This window comes from Chionomys nivalis, chromosome 19 (genome assembly GCF_950005125.1).
Source record: "Chionomys nivalis chromosome 19, mChiNiv1.1, whole genome shotgun sequence".
In the NCBI taxonomy this organism is placed as follows: Eukaryota; Metazoa; Chordata; class Mammalia; order Rodentia; family Cricetidae; genus Chionomys; species Chionomys nivalis.
The window spans coordinates 53,071,165-53,095,278 of NC_080104.1; the positions used below are offsets into that span (position 1 = coordinate 53,071,165).

General features: G+C 50.6%; 1 protein-coding gene across 2 annotated transcripts; it reads left to right on the top strand.

Moving 5' to 3' along the window:
• The first annotated feature begins 82 nt into the window (after positions 1-82).
• Rab36 (RAB36, member RAS oncogene family) lies at positions 83-19,655 on the top strand. Of its 2 annotated transcripts, none has more exons than XM_057751614.1 (11): positions 83-433; positions 1,528-1,608; positions 4,401-4,492; positions 6,976-7,041; positions 8,620-8,721; positions 10,698-10,762; positions 12,195-12,250; positions 12,933-13,010; positions 13,498-13,588; positions 14,421-14,518; positions 14,957-19,655. In XM_057751614.1, the coding sequence occupies exons 2-11, from the start codon at positions 1,540-1,542 to the stop codon at positions 14,960-14,962; spliced, it is 723 nt and encodes a 240-aa protein (XP_057607597.1). In that variant the 5' UTR covers positions 83-433; positions 1,528-1,539; the 3' UTR covers positions 14,963-19,655. The 2 variants fall into 2 exon arrangements, with proteins under 2 accessions (XP_057607597.1, XP_057607596.1); XM_057751613.1 differs by having other exon boundaries at positions 92-433; positions 14,421-14,546.
• Positions 19,656-24,114: the final 4,459 nt, after the last annotated feature.

Here is a 24,114-nt window from a genome sequence, read left to right on the forward strand (position 1 = left end):
GGGTGAACACTCGGGCTTCAATCCAATACGAATGCTTTTCCGGGGACTGTCACGACCCGGCCCACCAAGGTAGCCAGAGGAAACCTCGAGCTAACCCTTTATGCTCACCCCCACCCAGACTCCATCCCGAAAGACACCCACTGGTCCCGCCTGATCATCACCGCCCTGGTTGTCATGGTGAGCCTGGGCATTCTAGTGGAGTCCGGAAGTCTCTGAGCAGGCAGTGCAGAGCTCTGCGCCCCGGGAGGTTCTCGTTGCTATGGTGATGACTCCGCGCTGGCCCTGTGCCACCAGTTTCCACGGCCTGGAGGAGGGTCCAGACCCCGCCCCCGGCGTCGGGATTCGAGAGCTGCGAGCCAGTCCCGCGAGGTCCTCGTTGCTGTAGTGATTTGCTGCAGCCCGCGCGCGCCGGAAGCTGGTCTCTGCAGCTTTGGTGAGTCCACTCACCCTCCCGACTGGGGGCGCGTCCCGGAGGTTATGGTCCTGAGGCTTCCCTGGCCCCGGCCCTCCTCCTACCCCCAAACCTGAGTGTGGCCTGCAGGCCAGCTCTTCCTCACTGAAGGTCCCTTGCGGGCCAGGCCTCTGCGAGAGCCGGATCAAATGAGGAGGACAAATAGCCTTTAACAGACTCTGAGTGTTGTGGGGCACCGTCAGTAAACGGGGCCGGAACCTAAAGTCCGTATACCACTCGGTAGCTCCATCTTAAAACATGCTTTTAAGAGCAGGAGACCGCTCCCCACTCTAGTTCCACTATCTAAGCTGGGATCCACAGCCAGGTTTTTTTCATACCTCCCTCAGGTCAAGGAAGTGAGCCCAGAGAAGGAGCCCACTCTTCCTAGACACTCACATCTTGCCTCTGGGCAAGGTGGGGTATGGGTTGCTCCTTCACTGTGGTGCAGATTGAATGGGCTCTGCCTAATATTGCTCATAGGGATGGAGGCCGAGATGTGTTTTTAACGTGATGAAAAGTGATGATGAAACTCACAGGCGCATTTTGAGGACTTCTATGGCTTTGCAATTATTGTCAAAATACAAATGTAAGAAATTTAGTTATAACTGACTTTGAACCTGGAATTGGGCAACACTTTATCGTGTAAAATAAAATGAGTGTTTTTGTTTGGTTTGGATCTTTTTAGGACAGGTTCACTGTGTCTCCCAAGCACCCTGGAATTCATCATCCTCCTGCCTCTTGTTTCCCAAGTGCAGAATGTATATTCCCGTGTTACTACTACACCTGACCAGGAGTTTGGTTTTATAGACAAAAAAAAAGGGAAGAAGAAACAATTAAAGGCAAATGGGTTGTTCAGAGTTACTTACTTTATAGGATTATTCTTGCCAGCTCAGGCTGGCTGGTCCCCTTTGACTGCTGTGCATCTCTCGTTCTGTTAGAAAACTAGTCCAATCAGAATTCCGTTTGATCACGTGGCACCTCGCATACTCGGTTCCGCTTTGATCTGCTGGGCCATTAAGCAGAAACTAAACCTTATATATTTACGTAATACTCTTTCCCCTTGACTCATTCTACAGAATACTGGAAGAATGAGGTCCTCTTGGACCTCTTTGGGGCCCCCTGTGAGCCAGGACCGCATCATCACCAGCTTCCCTAAGGTACCGTCATGAGAACACCTTTGCTGTTGCTTTTATTTTCCTCTGGGTCTGGGTTGCTTTGACAAAAGGTCTTGACTGTCCAGGACAAGTCTGGAATTCACAAAGTGTCCCAGACTAGCCTTAATGTGTAATCCTCCTGCCTCCAGTGCTGGGATGACAGGAGTGTACCACCGTCCCCAGCCCTTTTCGTCTCCACTACTGATGTAACCCTTCACCATATCCAGCTTTGTTAGTATGCCTTCCCCCCCCAGAAATCAAGAAAGCAAATCTCAGAGGTTGGTCTTGTTTCAGAGAATCCAGAAGGCTAGGTGTTGAGTTCCTCTAAGCAGGCCAGTAGTGACAACAGGGAGCTGTGTGACATGGAGGTTACAAGCCACTTAAGTAGTCCTCGGTGTACCTCCTGATGCTGTCTTTAAGCTGTGACCATAGGCAAGTCACCCATGCTTGCCTTGGAGCTGATGCTCATGGTAGGTCATGGCATTCCTTATTGTTATTACTAGCTCTCCAGAGGGTGGGAATGTAACTTGGTGGGAGAGCATTTGTCTGGTAGGAACAAAACCCTGAGTTTTATCCCTAGTACTGCAGGAGAGAGGGAAGGAGGGATGAAGAGAGAGAGAGAGAGAGAGAGAGAGAGAGAGAGAGAGAGAAGCACACAGGTGTAGTGGCTCACACCTGTAGTCCCAGTACATGGGAGACAGCCTGGACTATGTAACAAAATCCTCTTCTTTCTTTCTTTCTTTCTTTCTTTCTTTCTTTCTTTCTTTCTTTCTTTCTTTCTTTCTTTTAAATGATGTTCTGTTTTCTGATCCCCAATTCAGGGCTTTCTCCGTTGCCATTTTATCTTTCCTTTCTGTGAAAACTCCAATCTGTACTACAATCTCATAATAATGGCAGTGAGGAATGCGAAATAACCGTTCTTGGGGACAGTGGAACCATATTTACCCAAACTACAAATGCCTTTGCCCATTACGGAGCCATCCCACCCCTAGGAATTCATTTCTGTGGCTGTCCTGGCATGAATGGAGAGGATGGGAAAGGTCAGGCATTGCCGGCAGCTGTTAAGAGCACAAGGCCAGCATCAGCATCCACAGAGAGACTGGTAGGGATGCGGCTCCTCCTCGATCTGGACAGGTGCATGAGGCACCTCTTCCAGTGCTGAGGAGGAACAAAGAAAGTCGTTAGGTAGAATGCAAACCATGGAGCTGTAATCAAGTGTGTGCATTGCTGGAACATTTGGTTCAGTCCCCGCCATCACTGGAAAAGGGGGGGGCTGGGAAGGGGTTGTCTGTTAGTACATGCAGAAAATATTTTCAAAAGGTAACGTTAAGATTCTATTATGCATTGATAACCGCTAGCAAATGAACAACTGATTTTCTCCCAGGGAGTCTCCCCGGGGAAACAAACCACTCTTAAGGGTAGGTCCCATGCCCAGCAATAGATGCCAACAGAAAACTAACACAGTGGCATCTTTGGACAAAGGTTCTTTGTCTCATAATGTTAAGTCAGGGCCTTTTCTTTTCCTCCTTCCTTACAGGTCTGCTGTGTATATGTTAGGATTTCTAGTTTGGAGTTTTTGTGGGATTCCTGTATGTGTGAATACATGTGTCTCTGATTCTGTGTGTGTTTCCTGTGTTTTTTATTTAGCCCCTTTTCTTGTTTAATTATTTTGTTGCACTCTGATTTGTTTGTTTTCTATTTATTGTTATTCCTTAGATGTCTGTTTGATCCATACAGAAAGGGTATGGATCCAGATGGGAGGGTAAGTGGGAAGGAAGTGGGAGGAGCAGGAGGAGGGAAAACCATAATCAGGACGCATTAGATGAAAAAATATCTATTTTCAATAAAAGAAAGAGAAAGACCCTTGTCTTAGTTAGGGTTTCTATTGCTGTGAAGAGACACCATGACCACAGTACTCTTATAAAGGAAAATATTTAATCGTGGTGGCTCCCTTACAGCTCAGAAGTTCAGCCCATTATCATCAGAGTGGGCCATCTGTAGGCAGACCTGGTGTTGGGGAGGTAGGTAAGTGTCCTACATCTTGGCTTGTAGGCCATAGGAAGTGGTCTGAGACACTGGGTGGTATCTCCAGCGTATATGTACCCTCAAACATGGCCACACCTACACCAACAAGTCCAAACCTCCTAATAGTGCCACTCCCTTTGGGGACCATTTTCTTTCAAACCACTGTAACCCTGTTGCCCATCGTTGCTTCTATGTGGCTTGAACAGATATGAAGGAGACTTTTTGTGTCTTGATTCTGCACCAGAGCCAGGAAGGAGGAAGGAGGTGACTGTACGCTGTGGGTGTTTCCGTCTGCAGCCATTGCTTCGTCCCCTTCCTTCATGTTTTCCTCTAACTCCCTTCTCAGACATTGACAGAGAACGCCTTTGTGCCTCAGATCTTGGAGAGGTCCCCCGGTTTTTTATTAGTGAGCTTGGGCCATTGCTTTCCCAATGGAGTGTAACCATGGTAACCAGGGATGATTCAGGCTGGTGTCTCATGAGTTGAAGAGAAAGGAAGTTTAATCGGTGGGGGAGGGTGGGCAGGAGGGGCAGGCCCAGTCTCCTGGGACAAAAGACACAATTCACAGAGTAGGACATTGAGCCTTCCTACCCCACAGGCTGTGGCATTGCTGGGACCGAGGAGCGTTAAGGAGGCTGCAGGCCTCACGTTTCGGGAGAGAATGAGGATTAGGAAGTAGGTCTCACCCTCAATGCCCAGTTTGTGTTACCGAGATGCTGCATCGCAGGATGGTCTGCTTGCTTGCCTGCATGTCTGTCTGTCTTTCCCAGTGGTACACATCTGATGCCTGCCTGCAGCTCAAGGAGCACTTCCACAGCCAGGTCAGCACTGCCTGCCAGCACAGGAACACGGGCACTGCTGGGTAAGCCCATGGGACAAGGATGTGGAAGATGGAGGAAGAGGAGAATCACAGAGGCGGGCGTCAGTGAAAACTGAGCCAGCTGAATACACAGGCTGAACCCACGCCGCTTATTAGGGGGACTGTCATCTAACTCTTCTGTACAAACAACTTCCTGCTTCTCAGAATCTCAGAAAGATGACATTTCAGCTGAAGGGACGTTTCAGCGCAGGTCTATTTCCTCCCTATCTTCCTCTCATCCCTTCAGGTTTCTGTATGCCAGAGCCTCTGGGAGACTTCTCTGACCACCTACTGTCCCTGCCCCGGCCCAGCCTTTCCATAGGACCCTTCTTCTGTGCTCTGGAAATCCAAAATCTTTTTATTTATTTATCTGTTTGTTTGTTTGTTTTGCATCCTGACCACAGTTTTCCTTTCCTCCCAGCCCCTCCCTTTACCTCCCCTCTATCCCACCCTCTTCCACTCCCCCTGTTTCTATTCAGAAAAGGGTGGGCCTCCCAAGGATAGCAACAAAACATGGCATATCAAGTTGTAGTAAGACTAGGCACCTCCCCTTGTATTAAGGCTGGACAAGGCAACCCAGTATGAGGAATAGGAGCCCAGAACCAGGCTAAAGAGCCAGAGACAGCCCTTGCTCCCACAGTTAGGTGTCACACAAGAAGACCAAGCCACACAACTGTCGCACATATGCAGAGGACCTAGGTCAAGCCCACGTAGGCTCCCTGGTTGTTGGTTCAGTCTCTGTGAGCTCCTGTGATCTCAGGTTAGTTGATTTTGTGGGTTTTCTTGTGGTGTCCTTGACCTCACCGGCTCCTACAATTAATTCTTCCTCCCCCTCTTCAACAGGATTCCCCACAGATCTCCATAATCTTCTGTCATAGAGCTATAGGCTTTTCTGTGTTTCCTCTCCAGACCTGAAAGCCAGGTCTGGCTGTGTCTGCCCTGTTTCTGCCTCAGCAGCAATTGTCCACCGACAAGGGCATTTTGTAGTAGGTCTTCCTCCTTCTGACAGGTACAAAAGCCTGCTCCCTTTCTTCCTGAGCGGACCATAGCCAGCCCGAGGCATCTGCTTAGCTCACAGAGGTCATAGAGATGGCATGAGATCAGAGAACCTATCTCAGAAGTCCCCAAGGCTGCACCAAGGGAGGCGGAGCTCAGGCCAGAACTGCTGTTGGTGGCTTGAGGGATAAAAGTAGCAACTTTACCCGGGGGTTGCTATTTCGTATCAGGCTCTTCATGCAGATTATCTATTGGCCCTACACAGTGCCACCAGAGAGAGGGAAACTGAGGCACTGAGAGCACTCACTGTACAGTCCTAGTAGTTCCTTACTCCTTTCCCTCAGACACAGAATCAAGGCTGGCCTGTTTTAGAATGAGAAGGCCGCCTGGGAGCAGGGCAGACATAACCCCAGCTATCAGCCAACATGAGTGCCCTCTTGAGTCTGCAGACACAGGAAGTGCCACTAGATGTTTCCCAAGAAGGTCAGTTTAAGCACTGAGGACTTTTCAGGAAGAATTGCCAAAATGCTTTTTTTTTAAAAGGTTTATTTATTTATTATGTATACAGTGTTCTGCCTGCAGGCCAGAAGAGGGCACCAGATCTCATTATAGATGGTTGTGAGCCACCATATGGTTGCTGGGAATTGAACTCAGGACCTCTGGAAGAACAACCAGTGCTCTTAACCTCTGAGCCGTCTCTCCAGCCCAGAAATGCTTTTTTTTTAAAAAAAAAAAAAAATTGTATTGATTTGGTGGGGTGAGAGGGTATGCCATGACATGCGTGCAGATGTAAGAATCAGGTCCCTCCTTCCACCAGATAGGTCTTGAGGACTGAACTCATGTCATCAGGCTTGGTGGCAAGCACTGTTACCCACGAAGCCATCTCACCTGCCCAGAAACTCTTAGGAGTCTGATCAGCAGTCTCAGAGATGCTGCTGTCCCAGACAGAGGGAAGGCAGGAGCAGTGTCCCCAAGTAGTCCAAGAATCCCAGGGCCAATCTGCCCCTCAAACCTCAAACCCAGATGTATAAACCCCATACAGGTGCACATCCTAGAGGGGATGTGGAAGCTGGCATACAGGACGCATGCCTTGCAGCAGCGTCTCCTGCACGTGGGTCCCTTGTCCACGGTTGCAGTGCCGCACCCCCACCAGTGTGCATTCCCCTGATGTTGGTTTTCACAGTTCTCCCTGCGCCCTCCTCCCTGCCCCTCAGCGTATGGCTCAGCCTCTCCTCATGCCCCCGTTGCTAATTCTCAGGACAGTGACTTTGCCCACGTGGGGCCCAAGTGGGGTCAAGGGTATAGCCATGGGGGGAGCAGAGTCCCAAAACAAACATAAGTTCTCCCACTCCCCAGGACTGGAGAGAGAGGAGAGAGTTAGCAGGGTTGAAGGATTGCTCAATCAGACAGTTGAGGGAAGGAAAGACGTGGGTATGCTGAAGACACTGTTGACACCATTCTCCAGGGTGAGACGGCCATGTTTCCTCCAGGCTCAAGCTCTCCAAGGTGGTGGTAGTTGGCGACCTCTATGTGGGCAAGACTAGCCTCATTCACAGGTAAGTTCTCCGTCGCTCCTCACGCGGTCAAGCCAGCCCCACCTCCATCACCGAGTTTTCATTGTACCCTTGCCTGGGAGCCCCAAATAACAAGTGACTTCTGGGAACACCGCACAGCTTTAGCCTGGGAAACGGTTTGAAGGGTGTGGCAAAAGTCAAGGAGAGGGGCTGGAGGAAATGGCTCAGTGGCATGGCTCTGCCACCCCCAGAATTTGAATCCAGCACTCACATTGTGTGGCTCATAACCACTTTCAACTCCAGCTCTTGGAGGTCAGACTCTTTGGGTCACCACAGAGACCTATGCGCGCTCGCTCTCTCTCTCTCTCTCTCTCTCTCTCTCTCTCTCTCTCTCTCTCTCTCACACACACACACACACACACACATACACACACACACACACAAAATCTTTAAAATAAATAAAAAATTTTAAAAATAGATTGGGAGCTCAAGAGATTGACTCAGTTGATAAAGTGCTTCCTGCATTAAGAACCCAAAACCTGGATTGAATCCCCAGGATCCGGGCGTGACAGCGCATGCCTGTGGTCCCAGCACTAGGGAGACAGAGCTAGGATTTTTTAGGGCTTGCTGCTCAGCCAGTCTAACTAAATCAGTAAGAGACCTTGTCTCAAAAACTGAGATAGAGAGCAATTAAAGGAAAATGCGGTGTCAGCCTCTGACCTACACGCATGCGCATGCCCACCATTGCGGTGACTGACAGATGGTGGTGCATCCTAGACGCCTAGGTTCATCACACTGTCCCTGTGGGGCCCCTGCACTGTCCTCTCTGAGAAGGGACCCTCAATTTCTCTCACTATTTGAGTTATAGTGTTCGATTTCTGGGCTGATGCTCCTTCCCAACATCATTCTTACTGGCCGCCCTGTTGCTATGGTTTGGATAAGTATTTTTCAAAGGTTCTTGCGTCAGAGGCTTGTGGTCTCCGGCCTGTAGCACTTTTCTAAGGTGGCAGAACGTTTAATAGGGAGAGCCTTGTGGGAAGTCGTTAGGTCATTTGGGGTGTACACCTAAAGCAAATGGTATACCCCAACTCATTCCCTTTTTTGCTTCCATCTATAAGAGACTCTTGTTGTTGTTGTTGTTTTGGGGTTTTGTTTTGTTTTGTGCTCAGTTATATGCTTTCACCATGATGAAACCTCACCACTAGTTAAAGCGACATCACTAAGTCAGTCGTGCCCTGGAACTTCTAGAGCTACAAGCCCCGTGAGCTTCTCCTCATCGGTGGCCGTCCTCTCAGGAGTTTGTCCAGGCAATGGAAAACCATACCCCACAGCTGCTGTGCACCATCACTTGGCTTGCTGCATTTTTGTTTTTTGAGACAGTATCATATTTTAGCCCTAGCTGGCCCAGAACTCCCTGGTGTAGACCAGGCTGACCTCAGACTCACAGAGATCTGCTGCCTCTGCCTCCTTAGTGCTGGGATTAGAGGCGTGCACGGCCACACCCAGCCTCACTTATGGATTCCCTGCTGGGGGATCTTCTTTCCTGCAGACTTGCACTGCTGTGAGCACCTCCGTCCACTTTTGCGAGGGGTCCTCTGATGACTTCCTCACCTCCCACAGGTTGTGCAAGAATGTTTTCGACCGTGATTACAAGGCCACTATTGGGGTGGACTTTGAAATCGAGCGCTTTGAGATCGCGGGGATTCCCTACAGCCTCCAGATGTGAGTCTCTGTTAATGTGGTTTCGAGATTTCCCCTGGGGCAAGACCTCAGCCTGATCCTTTTCCTCTGTGTTTTACGGTGCTCGACAAGGATGTGTCTGGGCAAGCACAGCCCTGGGTGGTTGTGAGAAACCAGGCTTCGTGGTTTATGGGTCCCTAGAGTCTCTCCATCCTCACATTGGTCTGCAGATGGGGGGGTTCGTCTCGACAGCCCAACCCGCACTTCCATCCGCTCTCCTCCCCGAAAGCTTATTACTAAGGTTCAGCCTTCTTCCCCAGTTGGCCCTCCTGTGCTCTCCCAAAAATTGTCTCTGGCAATTTTTTCCTGAGCTCTGTTCTCTATTCTCAGCTACAAAATAGGACAAAGTCACTTCTTTTATGCCAGTAGTGGATGAGTAGGGTCCCGGAGGCCACCCTGCCCTCACCCCTTTCTCAAGCCTGATGTTTCCATTCTCCTGTCCCGTCCCCGCTCTGCCCACATTGTTCTTCCCCACCCAGTCTATCTTCTCTACTAACCCCGCCCCTGCTTTTGTCTCCCACTCCTTTCTGCTCCCATTTCCCACCCCTTTCACTTGCCCTGCCATCACTTGAACAGCCTTCCCAAGGTTCACCTTCTTCTACCCCGGTATAAGTGCTGTGTGTTTTGGACCTCACCCTCACCCAGAAGGTGCTGCAGGCTTACCCAGCTCCCAGACCCCTGTGCTCCCTGGCGAGGCCCCCCTTCCTCCTCCCTGCCATCTTGTTTAGCTGTCACTGTGACTGACGTTCACCAAGCTTTTGTTCTAGTCCCTGTCCCTGTCTTCCTCCCTGGCTTTAGCCTCTATTCCTCTGTGCCCCGCCTAGGCTGAGCCCTCCGCTCCTATGTAGCTGCCGTCTCCATGGACACAGTGCCCCAGTAGAATCCTGGAGCCGGATGATAACACATCCTGTCCAAGGGTGAGCACAGGGTTGGTTCAGAGCAGAAGACGTTATGGAAATCCCAGGGCTTCATGACTGCGGGTTCTGGAAGGCTGAGAGGAGCAAAGGGTGGAGCTATACAGACAGTGGCCAGCAACCAGGCTCTCACTGTGGCTCCAGGCAATCTCTAATTAGAGGGCCCAATGTAAAATGGGCACTGCCTTGTCACAGACTCTTGGGATCTTGAGGCCATTGCCAGCCACCTGCCTGGCTTAATCTATGCCCATTCACCACCTAGAGGCTTCTTCAGAGATGAAAAAAATGAATGAATTAATGAAGGAATATAGCTCACAAGTCTTCATTTTGCTGAATTGCTCGAAAACAAATTCAGATCACTGATACCATACTTGTGGGTTATTTTTTTAGTTTACCGAGAAAAATTAAATGTTGATCTGTTGACTTAAACAGTTGATGGATTGTAGATTGGATGTCAGGACCATCCCTGCATACTGACAACCTGTTTTCAACCCATACAAGCAGGTCTCAGCATGTCACCTTTTCTGCTTCCATCTTGTACCCGTGACAGGCATTATTAATCTGCTGTCCCATTCCTTTTCCGTGGGTCTGGGGCTCAACTTCTAGTTCCTTCTCAACAAATTGTTTCAGAAAGCTAGAGCTAACTGATAAGTTGCCCAGGCAATGCAAACGGTACCCCTGCTAGCCCCATTCCTCACATGGGGAGCTACTGTGCAGAAGGTAAAGGGGTGCCCCGGTCACACATATGTTGAAGGCCTGTCCTGGAACTTTACCTGGACAAGGCAATCCGCAGGGTTAGACCTTCTCCTCTATGGGCACTGTGATCCGAGGAAAGAGCCCAGCGGGGATTGCAGGGTCAGGGAGAGCTGGATCACTAAGGGAGCTGGGATCAGGGAGAGTTGGATCACTCAGTTGTTTACATGCGGATGGCATGCTGGTGTAGACCTGAAGATCGTCCTATGATCTCACTGTTCCATTGCCTTGGAATACTTGGGCTGTGTAACCTGCCCTCACTGCTTTCCTGTCTTCCTCTTCCCCTCACAGCTGGGACACAGCTGGACAGGAGAAGTTCAAGTGTATTGCATCTGCCTACTACCGCGGTGCCCAAGGTGAGCAGCCGAATGATGCTGGCGCTCACAGCCTGCGTCATCCGCACACACACTGCTGTGCTGTTGCTGTGCTGTGTTCCGGGAGCCACCGGGAAAGCACTGTAACCACTGCTTAGGGATAGAGACGCTGCTTAGATGACTAGACCCCGGCTGGCTTTGACAGTCACAGCCTAGGGAATCTGAAGTATCAGGTGCAGGCTCAGCCCCAATTTTCAACATGAAAAACAATATTCTTGTTTAAGAGTCTCAGAAAAGAGAGATGCCCTCATATTTCAGGTGAAGATGAGGAGAGGCTTTTCCTGTCTTAGCCAGAGGGGGCTAGGCCAGCGAGGAGAGACAGGTGGACCCAGCAGAGTTGGCAGGTTCCACATTGGGACCTCAGTGCCCACTGCCAATATGGCCAGGGGCGGCAGTTGGGGGCTGAACAAGGCTCAAAGTCAGCAGAGGTGGCAATATGAAGACCCGAGGAAGGAGACAGAAGTAGAATCTAATAGGAGGTGGGGAAACCATCAGAAGGACCCCAAACCAGGCTCAAAGTTATGTCTTCTTGGTGGTGGTATGAGAATCCCTGCAGTTCCATCGCAGTTTAAAGAAGGGAGAACAGGATATAAGCTATGTGTCCCTGAGCTGTGGGTGGGACCTCCAGCTTGGCTACGTACACGATGGCCTCCTATAGCTATCCCCTCTCCTAACCTTTCTTCCTGAGGAGCTGCTTCCTCCCTGGAGCGAGTGGTGTGAGGTTGCCTGGTATACTTTTGTAAACAGTACTCGCCATGCCTATCACCAGTAGGATTATCATCAGCCACAAAGTGCCCAGAAAGCCCTTGTCCAGCCTTTCTCCCTGTAGGGCAGCAGAGAGCAGACCTCTACCTGGACCATCCTCCTGTGTGTAGAATCCAGGCCAGACTCGGGATAAAAAGAGCTGACCCCAGAGATACCTGACAGTTTGCTGCCCACGTGGTGCCACAAAAGCCATTTCCTTTAACTGGTTGTTGCTAATCTGTATCCTTCAATGAAAAGTTTACCCGGGTACAGGCCCTGGACCAACAGCTTTTCAAAACAGCGTCCCTCCTGACTGCTAGGGTACCATTCTCAGCACTGTACAGACAAGGAAGGCCGCTCTCCACAGTTAAACTCTCACCCAAGCCCATTGGACCATAAGTGGCAGAAAATCTCCCACCAGAGCCCACATGCTTCAGGCCTTTCATTGTGCCTTCCTCCCCTCCACCCTGTGCGGCTAGGTACAGATTTGGGGGGTTGGGGAGTTGGGGGGCTGGTGGGAATGCAGGTTTAAGGGGGCCAACACAGGATGACTCCTCACTAGTTTCCACAGTGCCCTGCCCTGGTAGTTCCTTGCGATCTGGGAAGATGCCTAGGGCAGCCTCCCCATCACACCTGTTGCTGATTGGCTGTTGTCTTTCCCTGTATCCAGTGATCATCATAACCTTTGACCTCACCAATGTGCAGACGCTGGAACACACCAGGCAAGTAACCGCAGGTTCTACCCCCTCTGCGTGTATGTCTGTGTATCACCTGGACTCAGAAAGCTACCTGGAAGGGCTCCCCAAACCCCAGCCTCTGGCTGGACCCAGAATGATGGGCATTACTCTCCAGGTTCCCACTTACCCCTAAAGACCTCTCCCCAGCTGCTGCTCAGGAGCTCAAGCTGACAGGCCACCATTGTCTTTGATAAGCCTGCCACCACTATATTGGAAATCTTTTTGAATGAGGGGCCCCTCTGTTCTTCTTTACCTTGGTTCCGGATAACTTCATAGCTCATCCTCCCTGACAGAAAGTTTTCATTGGGCAGAGATGAGGACAAATGATCACTTTCAGAGGGCCATCATCTTCCTGAAATAATCCACCTAATAGAACAAAGCCCCTCCTCCCGATGTTTGCCTGGGTCATTCACATCAGCATCTTCCAGGCCCTATGGGGAGACAGGGATGATTTTTCCAGCTGATAAAGGGCAGAAGTCACCTAGTTCTCACAACGGGAGTCTTCACTTCTCCTACACCAGTGCCTTTGTAGTCCCAGATCCTTCTGGTCCCACTGAGGCCCCTCTGGCTCCACCACCAGCATTCCACCTAGTCATGTAGGTCGGGATACCTTCCCTGTACCTCCTGGCTGTCTACAAGTCTCTTGTGTCCACTCTGTACATTCTAGGCAGTGGCTGGATGATGCACTGAGGGAGAATGAGGCAGGCTGTTGCTTCCTCTTCCTCGTGGGAACCAAGAAGGATCTCCTGGTAAGCAGAGGGAGGCTGGAGGCCCAACCCCGAGGGACTTCTCGGAAAGTGCCCATGTTCACAGCCCACTTTTGAGGAGCAGTGAACAACACTGGCGTGCTGCCTTGTGTTAGACTTCAAAGCAGGCTTCGGAATTGAAGAGAGTACTCAAACTCCCATGCCCACCCCAAGAGGCCGGGAGGCCTCAGGTTTCCCTGGGGACACTAAAGTATTAGCCCTAGGCGAATAGCATCCCCGCACTGGGGGTATCCCCGCACTGGGGGCATCACTGCACTGGGGGCATCCCCGCACTGGGGGCATCACTGCACTGGGGGTATCCCCGCACTGGGGGCATCCCCGCACTGGGGGCATCACTGCACGGGGACACCCCTCCATACGCATTTGCTTGAGGTGAAGTGAGAAGCAAAGGCGAGGAGCAGGTGGCCATTTTAGGGACTCCCTGCAGTGAAGGTCAAGATATCAGCTCAGCCAGGGCCATTTCTTCCAGTCGGAGGCAGCATGTGAGCAAGCCGAAGCAGAGGCTGTGCACCTGGCCAATGAGATGCAGGCAGAGTACTGGTCTGTGTCAGCCAAAACTGGTGAGTAGTGCACCCCACATGCATGTATTATCAAAAGACTGTAGGATGCAGAAGTATAAAGAGCGAAGTTGTAAAACCAGGCTCTTGGGGGGAGGAAATGAAAGGGTGTGCAGCATCTGGCACCCGAAAGATTCCAAGGCTGTGGGAAAGCAGAAATCGAGCCGGTAGCCTTGCCTCTGGTACAGAGAGACTGTGTATCTGGTCACAGACTGGGTATGGATTGAAACTGGAAGTGCCACATCCAGGCCACCACAAACACCTGGTAGTGCCCATGCTCGGACCCGTCTACTGCTCTTTCGCAGCAGTGGTGCCCACTTCCCCCAGAGCACCACCCTCCTTGGCCACAGCCACAGCAGGGTCACTGGCGTCCCACTGTAGGGCAAGGGGGGTTACTCTGCACAGTTGCACAAGTGTGGCTGTGCACGGGCAATGTTCATGTTGGGTACCGGGACCTATAGAGGGATGCACACAGATTCCATGTAAGGGCCAATAGCATATGGGTAGCTCCTAAAGAGAAGGCACATGTTCAAGTCCTGCTTATCCCAGATTGTGCAGCTTTCCAACAGCAACTGATCGAGAGGGAAGATGCTGGGGAAGGAAGGCTCAGAGGTTTAAAGGAGTAGCCTGGGAGCAGGGTGGGTGGCGGCAACAGGGTAGGGATGGGGACCAGAGCCCAGCGGAAAGCCAGGTTACCACCCAGCACTGTATTGCCACCCGTGGATGGACCAGTAACTGACCATCAGGAGTGCTCTGAAAGGGTCATGGCCAGCTTAAGGATGGCCTTACCTAGCTCTTGCCCATAATGCATCTGAGAGCACCTTGTGATCCCCAGGAGAGAACGTGACGGCATTCTTCAGCCGTGTGGCTGCCCTAGCATTTGAACAGTCTGTACTCCAGGACCTAGAGAAGAGGCCCAGCAGCCAGTCCCAGGTCGGAGATGGAGATGGAGACCTAATCCGTGCGTACAGAGAGGGCTGGGTGGGGCTGAGGAGCAGCATGGGGACCAGAAGTCCACACCCACCATTCCCAGTTTGCCACCCTTGCTGTCCTCTGGGACCTCTGAGCTGTTATCATATCTCAGGCCTATGGCATCTATGACCCCACCCGCCCCAGCCTCCCTGATCTCCACACAGCCTCCTCTTGGGCCAGGCTTAGGCTCCTGATTGTCATATGTGTCTTGCCTCCCACTTACCTGAATGCCACAACCCCAAATGTCCCTTGGGACCCTCCCACAGCAGGTAATCTAGGCTTGGGAGGACAGGCCCAGGGGACCAAGTTCAGGGCCCCAGTTACCAGGTAGAGTAGTCTTTGCCCAGTATCAGCTGTAGGATGCCTGGCCGATGCCATCTTACTTTCCTGTCTTTGTAGGAATAGAGGTACCCAAGACCCAGGAGAACAAGAGGCCACCTGGCCTGGGCTGCTGTTAGCTGGGGCCCACATCAGAGCCATCTCCTCCCTGCTCGGGCATGGGGTGATGTGGAGTCCAAGCTCTGCGGTAGATCTGCCTTCAAGCTGGAGAAGGCCTGTGTCTCCGGGGCTCAGCCATTTCTCTTTGGCACAGCCCCTCTGGGTGTGGGGCCCAATATTGTCTGGCTGGTTGTGGGGGGGCAGGCACTGGGGCGAACCTTCTGTACAGAGTCACTGTGGTCTCAAGAGGTTTCACGACTGTAAACTCAGGACACTCAGGGCTTGCCCCCATCCCTTACCCACTCTTATCTGAAGTCACCCTGGAATTCTCCCTACTGACCCTAGACCATCCCACCTGGGAGTCCTCTCATCAAGAAGACATGGAGGTCTAGGTCTTGCAGCTTCAACCCTAGATATCCGCTGTCCCTCGGCCACAGAATCCCAGGACTCTGGAGCTCCACTGTTAAGCACAATGGACAAAGTCCATTTGGCCCCCTCAGCAGAGTCCTGCCTCCATCTCTGAGATTCCCCATGGTCAGTGGATGAGAAGGGAGACCTCTGGCCCATCAGAAGACGAATCGTCTTGACTACGCTGAGAAATGACAATTGCATGGAGTCCCTCTGGCAGCTCATTCTACATCCCCGAGCCTGATGCTGCCCTGTGCTGCCATCTGTGTCCATTCCTGCTTACCTACCGTGTGTCTCTCCAGCTGACCTGTGTATCTCTCGGAACTTTGTCAATGGTCTACATATCTCTGGAGGACTTGTGATGTACATGCAGACTCTAGTGTGTCTAACCCCCTCCAGCATGACGCTCCTACTTGAGACCAGGGTCTTCCCCAACTCCTCACCCACTCCGTATTCCTATAGCTGGGTCCAGACCTGTGCAATCTTGTCTCACTCCTGCCATAAGAAGGTGGGCACAGCTGGCACTCCTAGGCACTGCTTCTCTCCCCCGGCCCCCACCCAATACAGGCTTTCAGGTTCTCACATAGCCCATGCTGGCCTCTAGCTCTGTGTGTAGCTGAATCTGACCTTGGATTTGATTTGCCCTCCATCTCCCAAGTGCTGGGACTGCAGGCAGGTACCACCAGACCTAGGAACACCTGCTTCTCAAGAATGGTAAACATCTGCAGGCAGCCGTGTTGGTCAGTGCCCTTTTCTAAGTGCCTGGCATACCACGCATTTCCATGAGTGTTCATTAACTCAGCAATGGCCAAACACCCGAGAACAGTGGCGTATTTTCCTGTTCAATACCAACATTTACTAGCTTTACTTTACCTCCCTCCTCCAGTCCTGTCCCCTTCTCTCCTCTCTCCCCCTCCCTCTTGCTAAAACAAGGTGACACTAGGTATACTAGACAGGCCTTGAGCTTGCACCGCCCCCAAGTGCCGGAGCTCTTGGGAGACACAGAGTCGCATTCGACTCAAGCTCTTTTATTTGAAGAAAGTAGGTTAAGCGTCTCTTTAAAGGAATTGTGTTTGGTGTTAAACTAGGTGGTTAGCATGTAAACAGAAATACTTCTGCCCGAAAGTCAGTTGTATTCTTTGAAGTGAACCTGGCTAACAGTTGATAAAATTCCTTCTGCGCTGTCCTTCCCCTCCCCTTCTGACTTGTTTCTCCAGAGTGCCCTTGTACTGTGCACACTGCCTGATGGGCTACCTGCCCAGTGATCTGCCCCCATCTCTCATGGTGGGTGTGTGCCAAGCCTTCCCATACTTTAGCAAAACATACCGTTTCTTTAGCGCGGCTAAACTGAAGTTCATTTGACTTCCTTATCTACTGGTCAGCTGGTTCGTGTCCCCCGCTGCTGTTAGCTCTCACCCGTAGCACTTTAGGATTTCCAGAGGGTCTGGGCGGACTCCTCGCTGAACTGTGGCCCCTACCCAGGTCCACCAAGACACACAGGCCACATTGTTGTTGCGTTAGGGAGGTCTGGGTCTAGCGGGTGTAGCCTAAGGCTTCACAGAGTGGAAGTAGATGGCAGTGGTGACCTGAAGCCTCCCTTGTCCTTCCAGGACCTAGCAGAGTGATGCAGACAGAGGGTGTCCTGTCATGAGCTCCGGAGCTACAAGGACACTGCTTTGCATACACCCATGTGATGTGAGATTTCCCTCTGTATGTTTGAATACCATTAATGAATAAAGAAACTGCTTTGGACCTATAGCAGGGCAGAGCTTAGGTAGGCGGAGAAGAGAGAACTGGATGCTGGGAGAAAGAAGGGCAGAGCCAGAGAGATGCCATGGAGCCACCACCGGAGATAGACTGCTGGTAGGCCACGACCTCATGGTGATATACAGATTAATAAAAATGGGTAAAATTAATACATAAGAGTTAGCCAATAAGAAGCTAGAGCTAATGGGCTAAGCAGTGATTTAATTAATACAGTTTCTGTGTGATTATTTCGGGGCTAAGCTAGCTGGGCGACCAGGAACCAGCAAGTGGCTCCTCTTCCTACACCCATGTCCCTGTAGATTAGCATTTATTAAGCACTTCCTCCTCTGCCATGCTTGAGCTTTGGGTCTGGTCCCAGCAGAATCGGCCCAGGACCTAGTAGCCCTACCCTTCAGGCTCTCACACATTTGTTCCAGGCAAGTGTTTGGAGTGGCCTGGAAAAGGATTTATTTGCATTGACAATTCATCCACCCCTGCTTAGACTCTTTCCACCAAGTCTTACCCCAGCATAGCCTGTTCCCTGAGTCTGGGTACGATGCTCCCCCAGTCATGCAGTGGTGGTGATTCGGGCTCCACAATGATTGGAACAGCCACTCTTGTCCTGGATGCTTGCCTCTACCTTCCTGGTCCTGTTATGAGCCTCAGTGGCCTGGAGGAGGCCACAGGGATCCAGCCACAACACTATATCCTAAGGGATAGAGACCATTCCCAGATAAACTTAATTTTCTAGAGGAACCCAGGATGCCTTAAGCTAGAACTATGGTAACTTAACACCTAGGTATATGAATATAGAGGTAGACAGAATTGGTTATATTCATATAGTTAACTCTCTGTCTCCTCCCCCATATGTGTGTGTGCACATGTGTGTGTTTAAGACAGACAGATAGATTGACCTATTGTGTGATCTAGGCCAGCCTCAAACTAAAAATATCTCCAGTCTCTGCCTCCCAAGTGCTGGAATTTACAGGCATAGAGCATACTAATTATTCAGGAGTTTCTTGAGCCTCCTTTCAGAATTTTTGATGTGGGATTCCCCTCTGTATGCTGTGAATATGTTTTATTACTATTGGTTTATAAAGAAGCTGCTTTGGCATATGGCAGGGCAAACTACAGGTAGGCCGGAAAACTAAACTGAATGCAGGGAGAAAGAAGGCAGAGTCTGGGAGACACCATGTAGCTGCTGAAGGAGACAGACACCAGAACCTCACCGGTAAGCTACAGTCTCATGGTTGATACATGGATGAATATAAGTGGGCTAATTTAAGATGTAAGAGCTAGCTAGAAATACACCTGAGCCATTGGTCAATGTTGTAATTAATATAGTTTCTGTGTGATTATTCGGATCTGGGTGGCTGGGAGATGAACAATCTCCATTTACAAATTTTTCCAGTTATTAATCCCCCAGTCCACACAGTACTCACTGAGGAATGTGACTCCAAAAAGTGTAGGCTGGGAACAAGAAATAGCTCTGTGCACACATAGCTCTAGGCCCTGTGAGACAGTGGCATGTTGACAGGAATGCTAGGGAGCGCCTCCTCTGAATAAGAAGTGAGTCTGGATGGGCCCTGGGCTGGCTTCAGATATTGCCCTGAGACAGGGCTCCCCAGAGACTCCTGGGCTCCTCTGCCATCTGCTATGGCCTCACGTGTCACTTCCCATATGTTAGGCCTTCCCCCTGAGAAAAGCTGATGGCAGACAGAAATACAGCCATCACACTGCCCCCATCCAGGGAGCACGGGTCCTTTCGTTCCTCCTTGTAGTTCAATGCATCAGTGAGATTCAGAGCCACCAGCTACCTGTCTGAGCCTGTGCCCCACATGTGGGAAAGGCTTTTTACTCAGCCTGCTTAGTCCTAGCCTTCTCGGACACATAATAGGGGTTGGATCTGAGAGGCAAAGCAGACCTTGGGTTCCTTCCCTCAGCAGGGAAGACATCCCTGACCTCTAGGTGTTCTGGGCCTCTGATGATGCAGAGTAGAACCCTGGACCACCTTACTGGGTATCCCCTCACTAACAGGTTCGCTGCACTCGGCCTTTCTCCTGGTATAGGCTGTAGACAATTGCCGGGAGGTTGCACTGGCATGCCATCAATAATTAATCCTGCTGAAGGGGGGCGAAGCTGCGGCTAATGAGAGTCCTGCTCAGTCATCGGGAACCCGGGCCAGCAGCTCCAAAGAAGACCTGCTGCCTATTTGGCAAGGCTACCCTACCGAGATCCCCGCTGCCTACTGTAGGCCAGGGATTTGTAAGCTTGGAGGAGGTCCACCAGCCAAGGACTGTTGAGCACAGCATGAGCCAGCAGGGCCAGAGAACTACTGTATTGATGCTGTTGCCTCCATCTCCCTGAAGATGACAGATGACATGATGGATAACAGATGGATAACACAGCCACATCCCACTTGAAAGAGAGCCTTCCTCTTGCCTCCAGCAGGGATGGAGATAGGGGTGACGGTTGGGTAGAGAAGGAGTTAAAAAAAAAAAAAAGGTTCCAGTTTTGTTTTCTTTCTTCACTGTACTGGAAGGTTCACTCTAGGGCAGTGGTTCTAAACCTTCCTAATGCTGTGACCCTTTAATACAGTTCCTAGTGTTGTGGTGACCCCCAACCATAAAATTATTTTTATTGCTGCTTCATAACTGTCAGTTTGCTACTGGTATGAATCTCTTTTTATTAAATGTTTTCATTTATTTTACATACTAACCAGTTTCCCCTCCTTTCTCTCTTCCTGTTCCCTCCCCCTACCTCCCATCTATCCACACCGCCCCCATCTATTCCTCCTCTGTTTAGAAAGGGGCAGGCTTCCCATGGAAGTCAACAAAGTATGGCATATCAAGTTGAAGCAAGACCAAGCTCCTGCCCCTGCATCAAGGCTAGGCTAGGCAACCTTTCATGGGAAACAGGTTCCAAAAGGCTAGCTCATGCACCAGGAACAGGTCCTGATCCCACTGCTAAACTGACCAAGCTACACAACTGTCACCCACATGCAGAGGGCCTAGGTCAGTTCCATGCAGGCTCCCTAGTTATCAGTCCAGGGTCCATGAGCTCACTGTTATGGCATCTTTTTGTTGTCTTGTTTTTCAAGACAGGGTTTCTCTGAAACAGTATTGGCTGTCTTGCAACTCATTCTGTAGACCAGGCTGGTCTTGAACTCACAGAAATCCCCCTGCCTCCACCTCCCAAGTGCTGGGATTAAAGGCGTGAGCCAACACTGCCGGGCTATAAATATTAATGTAAATATCTGATATGCTGGATGTATCTTCATTGTCAGAAACTGACTCAAAGGGGTCGTGACCCACAGGTTGAAAGCCACTGCTTGAAGGCCTTGTTCATGCTAACAAGCCCTCTACCATTGACCTCAGCCTGCCTATCTGCCTGGGATTAATCCCCAGCACCAAATAAACCAAGCATGCTGGCATATAACCTATATGAGACCATAGATGGGCAGTGGGTACTTGGAGCCTCACGTGAGCGTCCGTGCCTATTCTTGCAGTCAGCATCTCTCTTTCAACCCCGTGACTGGGCCTTCTCCACCATTTCCACACCTAAGCATTTTGAAAGCCCTGTGAGCTCCATCTCTAGAACGGCCCTGCCATCTAACCCCTTCTTTCAGCTGCCATGCTTTCGCCCTTCTCCTATGTGCACAGCTGCTACAGACTGTCCTTGCCACCACACTGTCCGAATCTCCCACCAAAGATATCAGGCAGGTCCCCCTCTGCTTCCTGCAAGGACTGACGCAGCAGCTGCTGGGAGTGCTTAACTATCCATTCATTGAAGTTCAATTAAACATTCCATTCTTTGATAAGCTGAAGCCATATTTTAGTTCCTGGGCTCCACATGGAAAAGGTAGTAGGTACACATATTAGATATGTGCATCACAGTAGAGCATATATTATGGTGGAAACTTCTGGACCATGTAGGTTGAGACCTATTTGGTGCTGGTCCACCTATGATTTCACCTCCTGCCCACTGACATCGACCTCATCTCCTGACTTAGCTGTTCCTCAAATAGCTACATCCTCAAAGCCTCCTTCTTGTCTATCTGTGTGGTTGTAGCACTAGCCCATTGTCTGGTTGTCACCAGGCTGGCTTTTCCCAAACTTTTGTCTCATTCTCTGCTGATTCAACTCTGCCTGCCTTCTCTCTCAATCTCTCTCTGCCTCTCTCTCTCTCTGTCTCTCTCTGTGTGTCTCTGTCTCTCACATGTGCATACATGCACACACACGTGTGTGTGTGCACACGCATACACATACACACATACACACACAGGTCTCCCTGGAATGTGCACTTCTGGGCCACACAAATATCGCAATTTGACCACTATTTGCTGACAGTCTGAATGCTTGCAGAGATAAGATCTGGGGTGGGGGACACTGGATACGGAGACAGAATATATAGTGCATGTTGACCCTACGTCCTCTCTCTTTCCATCTTCCTAGAGAAGTACAGATGTGAGAACGCTCTATAGGAAAAGAAAGAGAGAAAAAGAGGGAGAGAGAGGTCCTGTGTAGAAGGAAACCAGAAGCTTTGCGTTAGCACTCATTCAGGGAGGTCCTGAGGATGGAGGAAAACCCTTGGGGCCAGAAAAGGCCATGGTGGGATGGGGGGGGGGGGAGCCACTATTTGGATGTCACCTTATTCTCAATAAGCAACTTGCTATGTCAGGAGACAAAGTCTGTAAAGCCCAATAAACAGCTTCTGAGTTTTAAAGGCAAATTTGTTTATTTGTAAACTATTAAAAGCTACCATGCTGGCACATAAACATAGTCCCAGCTAGCTCAGGAGGCTGAAGCAAGAAGTGGGTCATTTGAGTCCAGAAGCAGGGACCCTCGTCTCAAGATAAATGAATGGTTGAGTAAATAGAAATTATTTAAAGTATAGGGAGCATGGCTCAGTGGAAGAGTGATGAGCTAGCACACACAAGGTCCTGGGTTCAAACTCCCAGCACTCCACCCACCAAAAACTCTGCAAAAATATTTAAAACAGAGCTGAGTTGGAGTCTGTGAACCAGAGAGCTACCATCCTGATGAATGATGTCACCCTCCTTTATCAAAGTACTCCTTCCTGTCCCACACATAATGGTTATATGGACTGGAAACTGAAGGACCAAACCAACAAGTGAAATAGAACTTTGTCTTTTTTTTTTTTCAGTGACTAGGAAATAGGGTTCCAGAGGCCTGAGTTCTCATTTTGCCTGGCCCACTTATTGAATGACTCCATCAGATCATTATAGGCGGCAGCTAGTATTGATTGTGACCTCGTGAGGTCACAGCTTTTTTGGGGCGGGGTGGGGGGGTGGGGTTGCGTTAGAGATTGATCCATGGGCTTATCTTGCCAAATAAGACCTCTTAAGACCTCTTCCATTGAGCCACGCCCCCAGCGAGGAGCTGGCATTTTTACACTCATTTTAAAGGCGAATCTACTGAAGGAAAGAACATTGTTCAATAACTGCTTCTGGGATGCCTGCCCCAATGACGCCAAAGTCAGGACACCAGCGAAATCGTTTCTTCCTCAGCAATTGCGTTGTTTACTGCCTACTGAGCCAGAGGATAAGGTAGGCGGGGAATGGGGGGGCGTGGGGGCGCGGGGAGGTGGGGGGACGACAAGAGATGAAAGAAGTCTGCAGAGGGCAGCAGAGAGCTGCACAGCTCTCTGAGTTCCTGAGCTGGGCTCCAAGGCTGGCCAGCCCTGCCAACGTTAACAGAGACTGAATCCCTGGGTGCAGAAAAGAACGCTACAGATGAGGACGAAAGTGAGTTCCGGGAACAGAGAGAGAATCACCGAGACCACACGGTCTAAGTCAAGGAGATTCTGCTAATCTAGCCGCTGGTCCTGTGCTCTATTTCGTTAGAAAAGCTTGACAACTTTTTTTTTTTTTTTTTTTTTTTTTTTTTGGTTTTTGGTTTTTCGAGACAGGGTTTCTCTGTGGCTTGGGAACCTGTCCTGGAACTAGCTCTGTAGACCAGGCTGGTCTCGAACTCACAGAGATCCGCCTGCCTCTGCCTCCCGAGTGCTGGGATTAAAGGCGTGCGCCACCATCGCCCGGCTTTGACAACTTTTTTCAACCAAGGAAATAACAGCTTGTGGAGGAAGGTGTTCGGTTTTAGCTCAATTCTCGGGAAACTGAGGCACGGAGAGGAAAAAGTGGTCAGAGCTCAGGCTGTTCTTCGGCTGCTGAATCCTGTTTCCTTTCACCTCACCCAGTAGGCCGGTCTGGATTTCATTTTGTATAGAGGGACTCCCTACAGAGAGTATCTCTGCTATGTGCCTCAGATCCCTAAGCTTCCCTGGAAACCATCAAAGATTTCCTATCTTCCACTCAGTTCTGAGGCTAAGAAAGTGGTTTTGTGATTCCTTCAGAGAAAGAGAGAGACCCCTGATATACTACACTGGCCTCTGGAGGTCAAAAGTCAGAACTCGGGGATAAGATGCGTTGAATGAACTGATTCCTATAAGTCGGAGACAGCTGTGTGGCCATTGTTAAGTTTTTCCCCCCTTCAGATCTCCAACACCAGAGGCTTGCTTGCTGGTACACGGGTTGTTGACATGGGTAACCCAGTCTGGCCCTGGATGTCTCATTGAGTGACCTGCCTTGGTTGTTTTCTCTGTAGTTTGGACCCTGCAAGGTGTTCCCTGGGACGACCAGCACAGAGATTGGTAGGTACCCTGGCAGTGCAAAAAAGAGGAACCAAGCAAGTATTTCTGCTCCAGGTGTGAAGAAGAAGCCAGGGCCTCCCCGGTGGAAGGATCTCTCGGAATCACCCGATCTGGGGTGCTCCTGTGTCCAGAGTGGGATCAGACCGGGTAGCCGCGGTCCGGGTCTGTTTCAAGGACCCAGAGCTCCGCCCGCGACGCGGCCCCTTTAAGAGGCGCGCCCGTCCCCATCAATCGCTTCACGGCCACCGCCCCCCGGTCCTCCCCTTCCTGCGGCGTTGAGTGCGGGCCCGGGC

Bases quoted from the DNA above. Each gene is read 5' to 3' on its own strand.
- Rab36 (XM_057751613.1), top strand. From the start codon at position 1,540: ATGAGGTCCTCTTGGACCTCTTTGGGGCCCCCTGTGAGCCAGGACCGC. The intron at 4,493-6,975 runs GTAAGCCCATGG...TGTTTCCTCCAG, and splicing joins AGGAACACGGGCACTGCTGG to GCTCAAGCTCTCCAAGGTGG. The intron at 13,589-14,420 runs GTGAGTAGTGCA...TGTGATCCCCAG, and splicing joins GTCTGTGTCAGCCAAAACTG to GAGAGAACGTGACGGCATTC.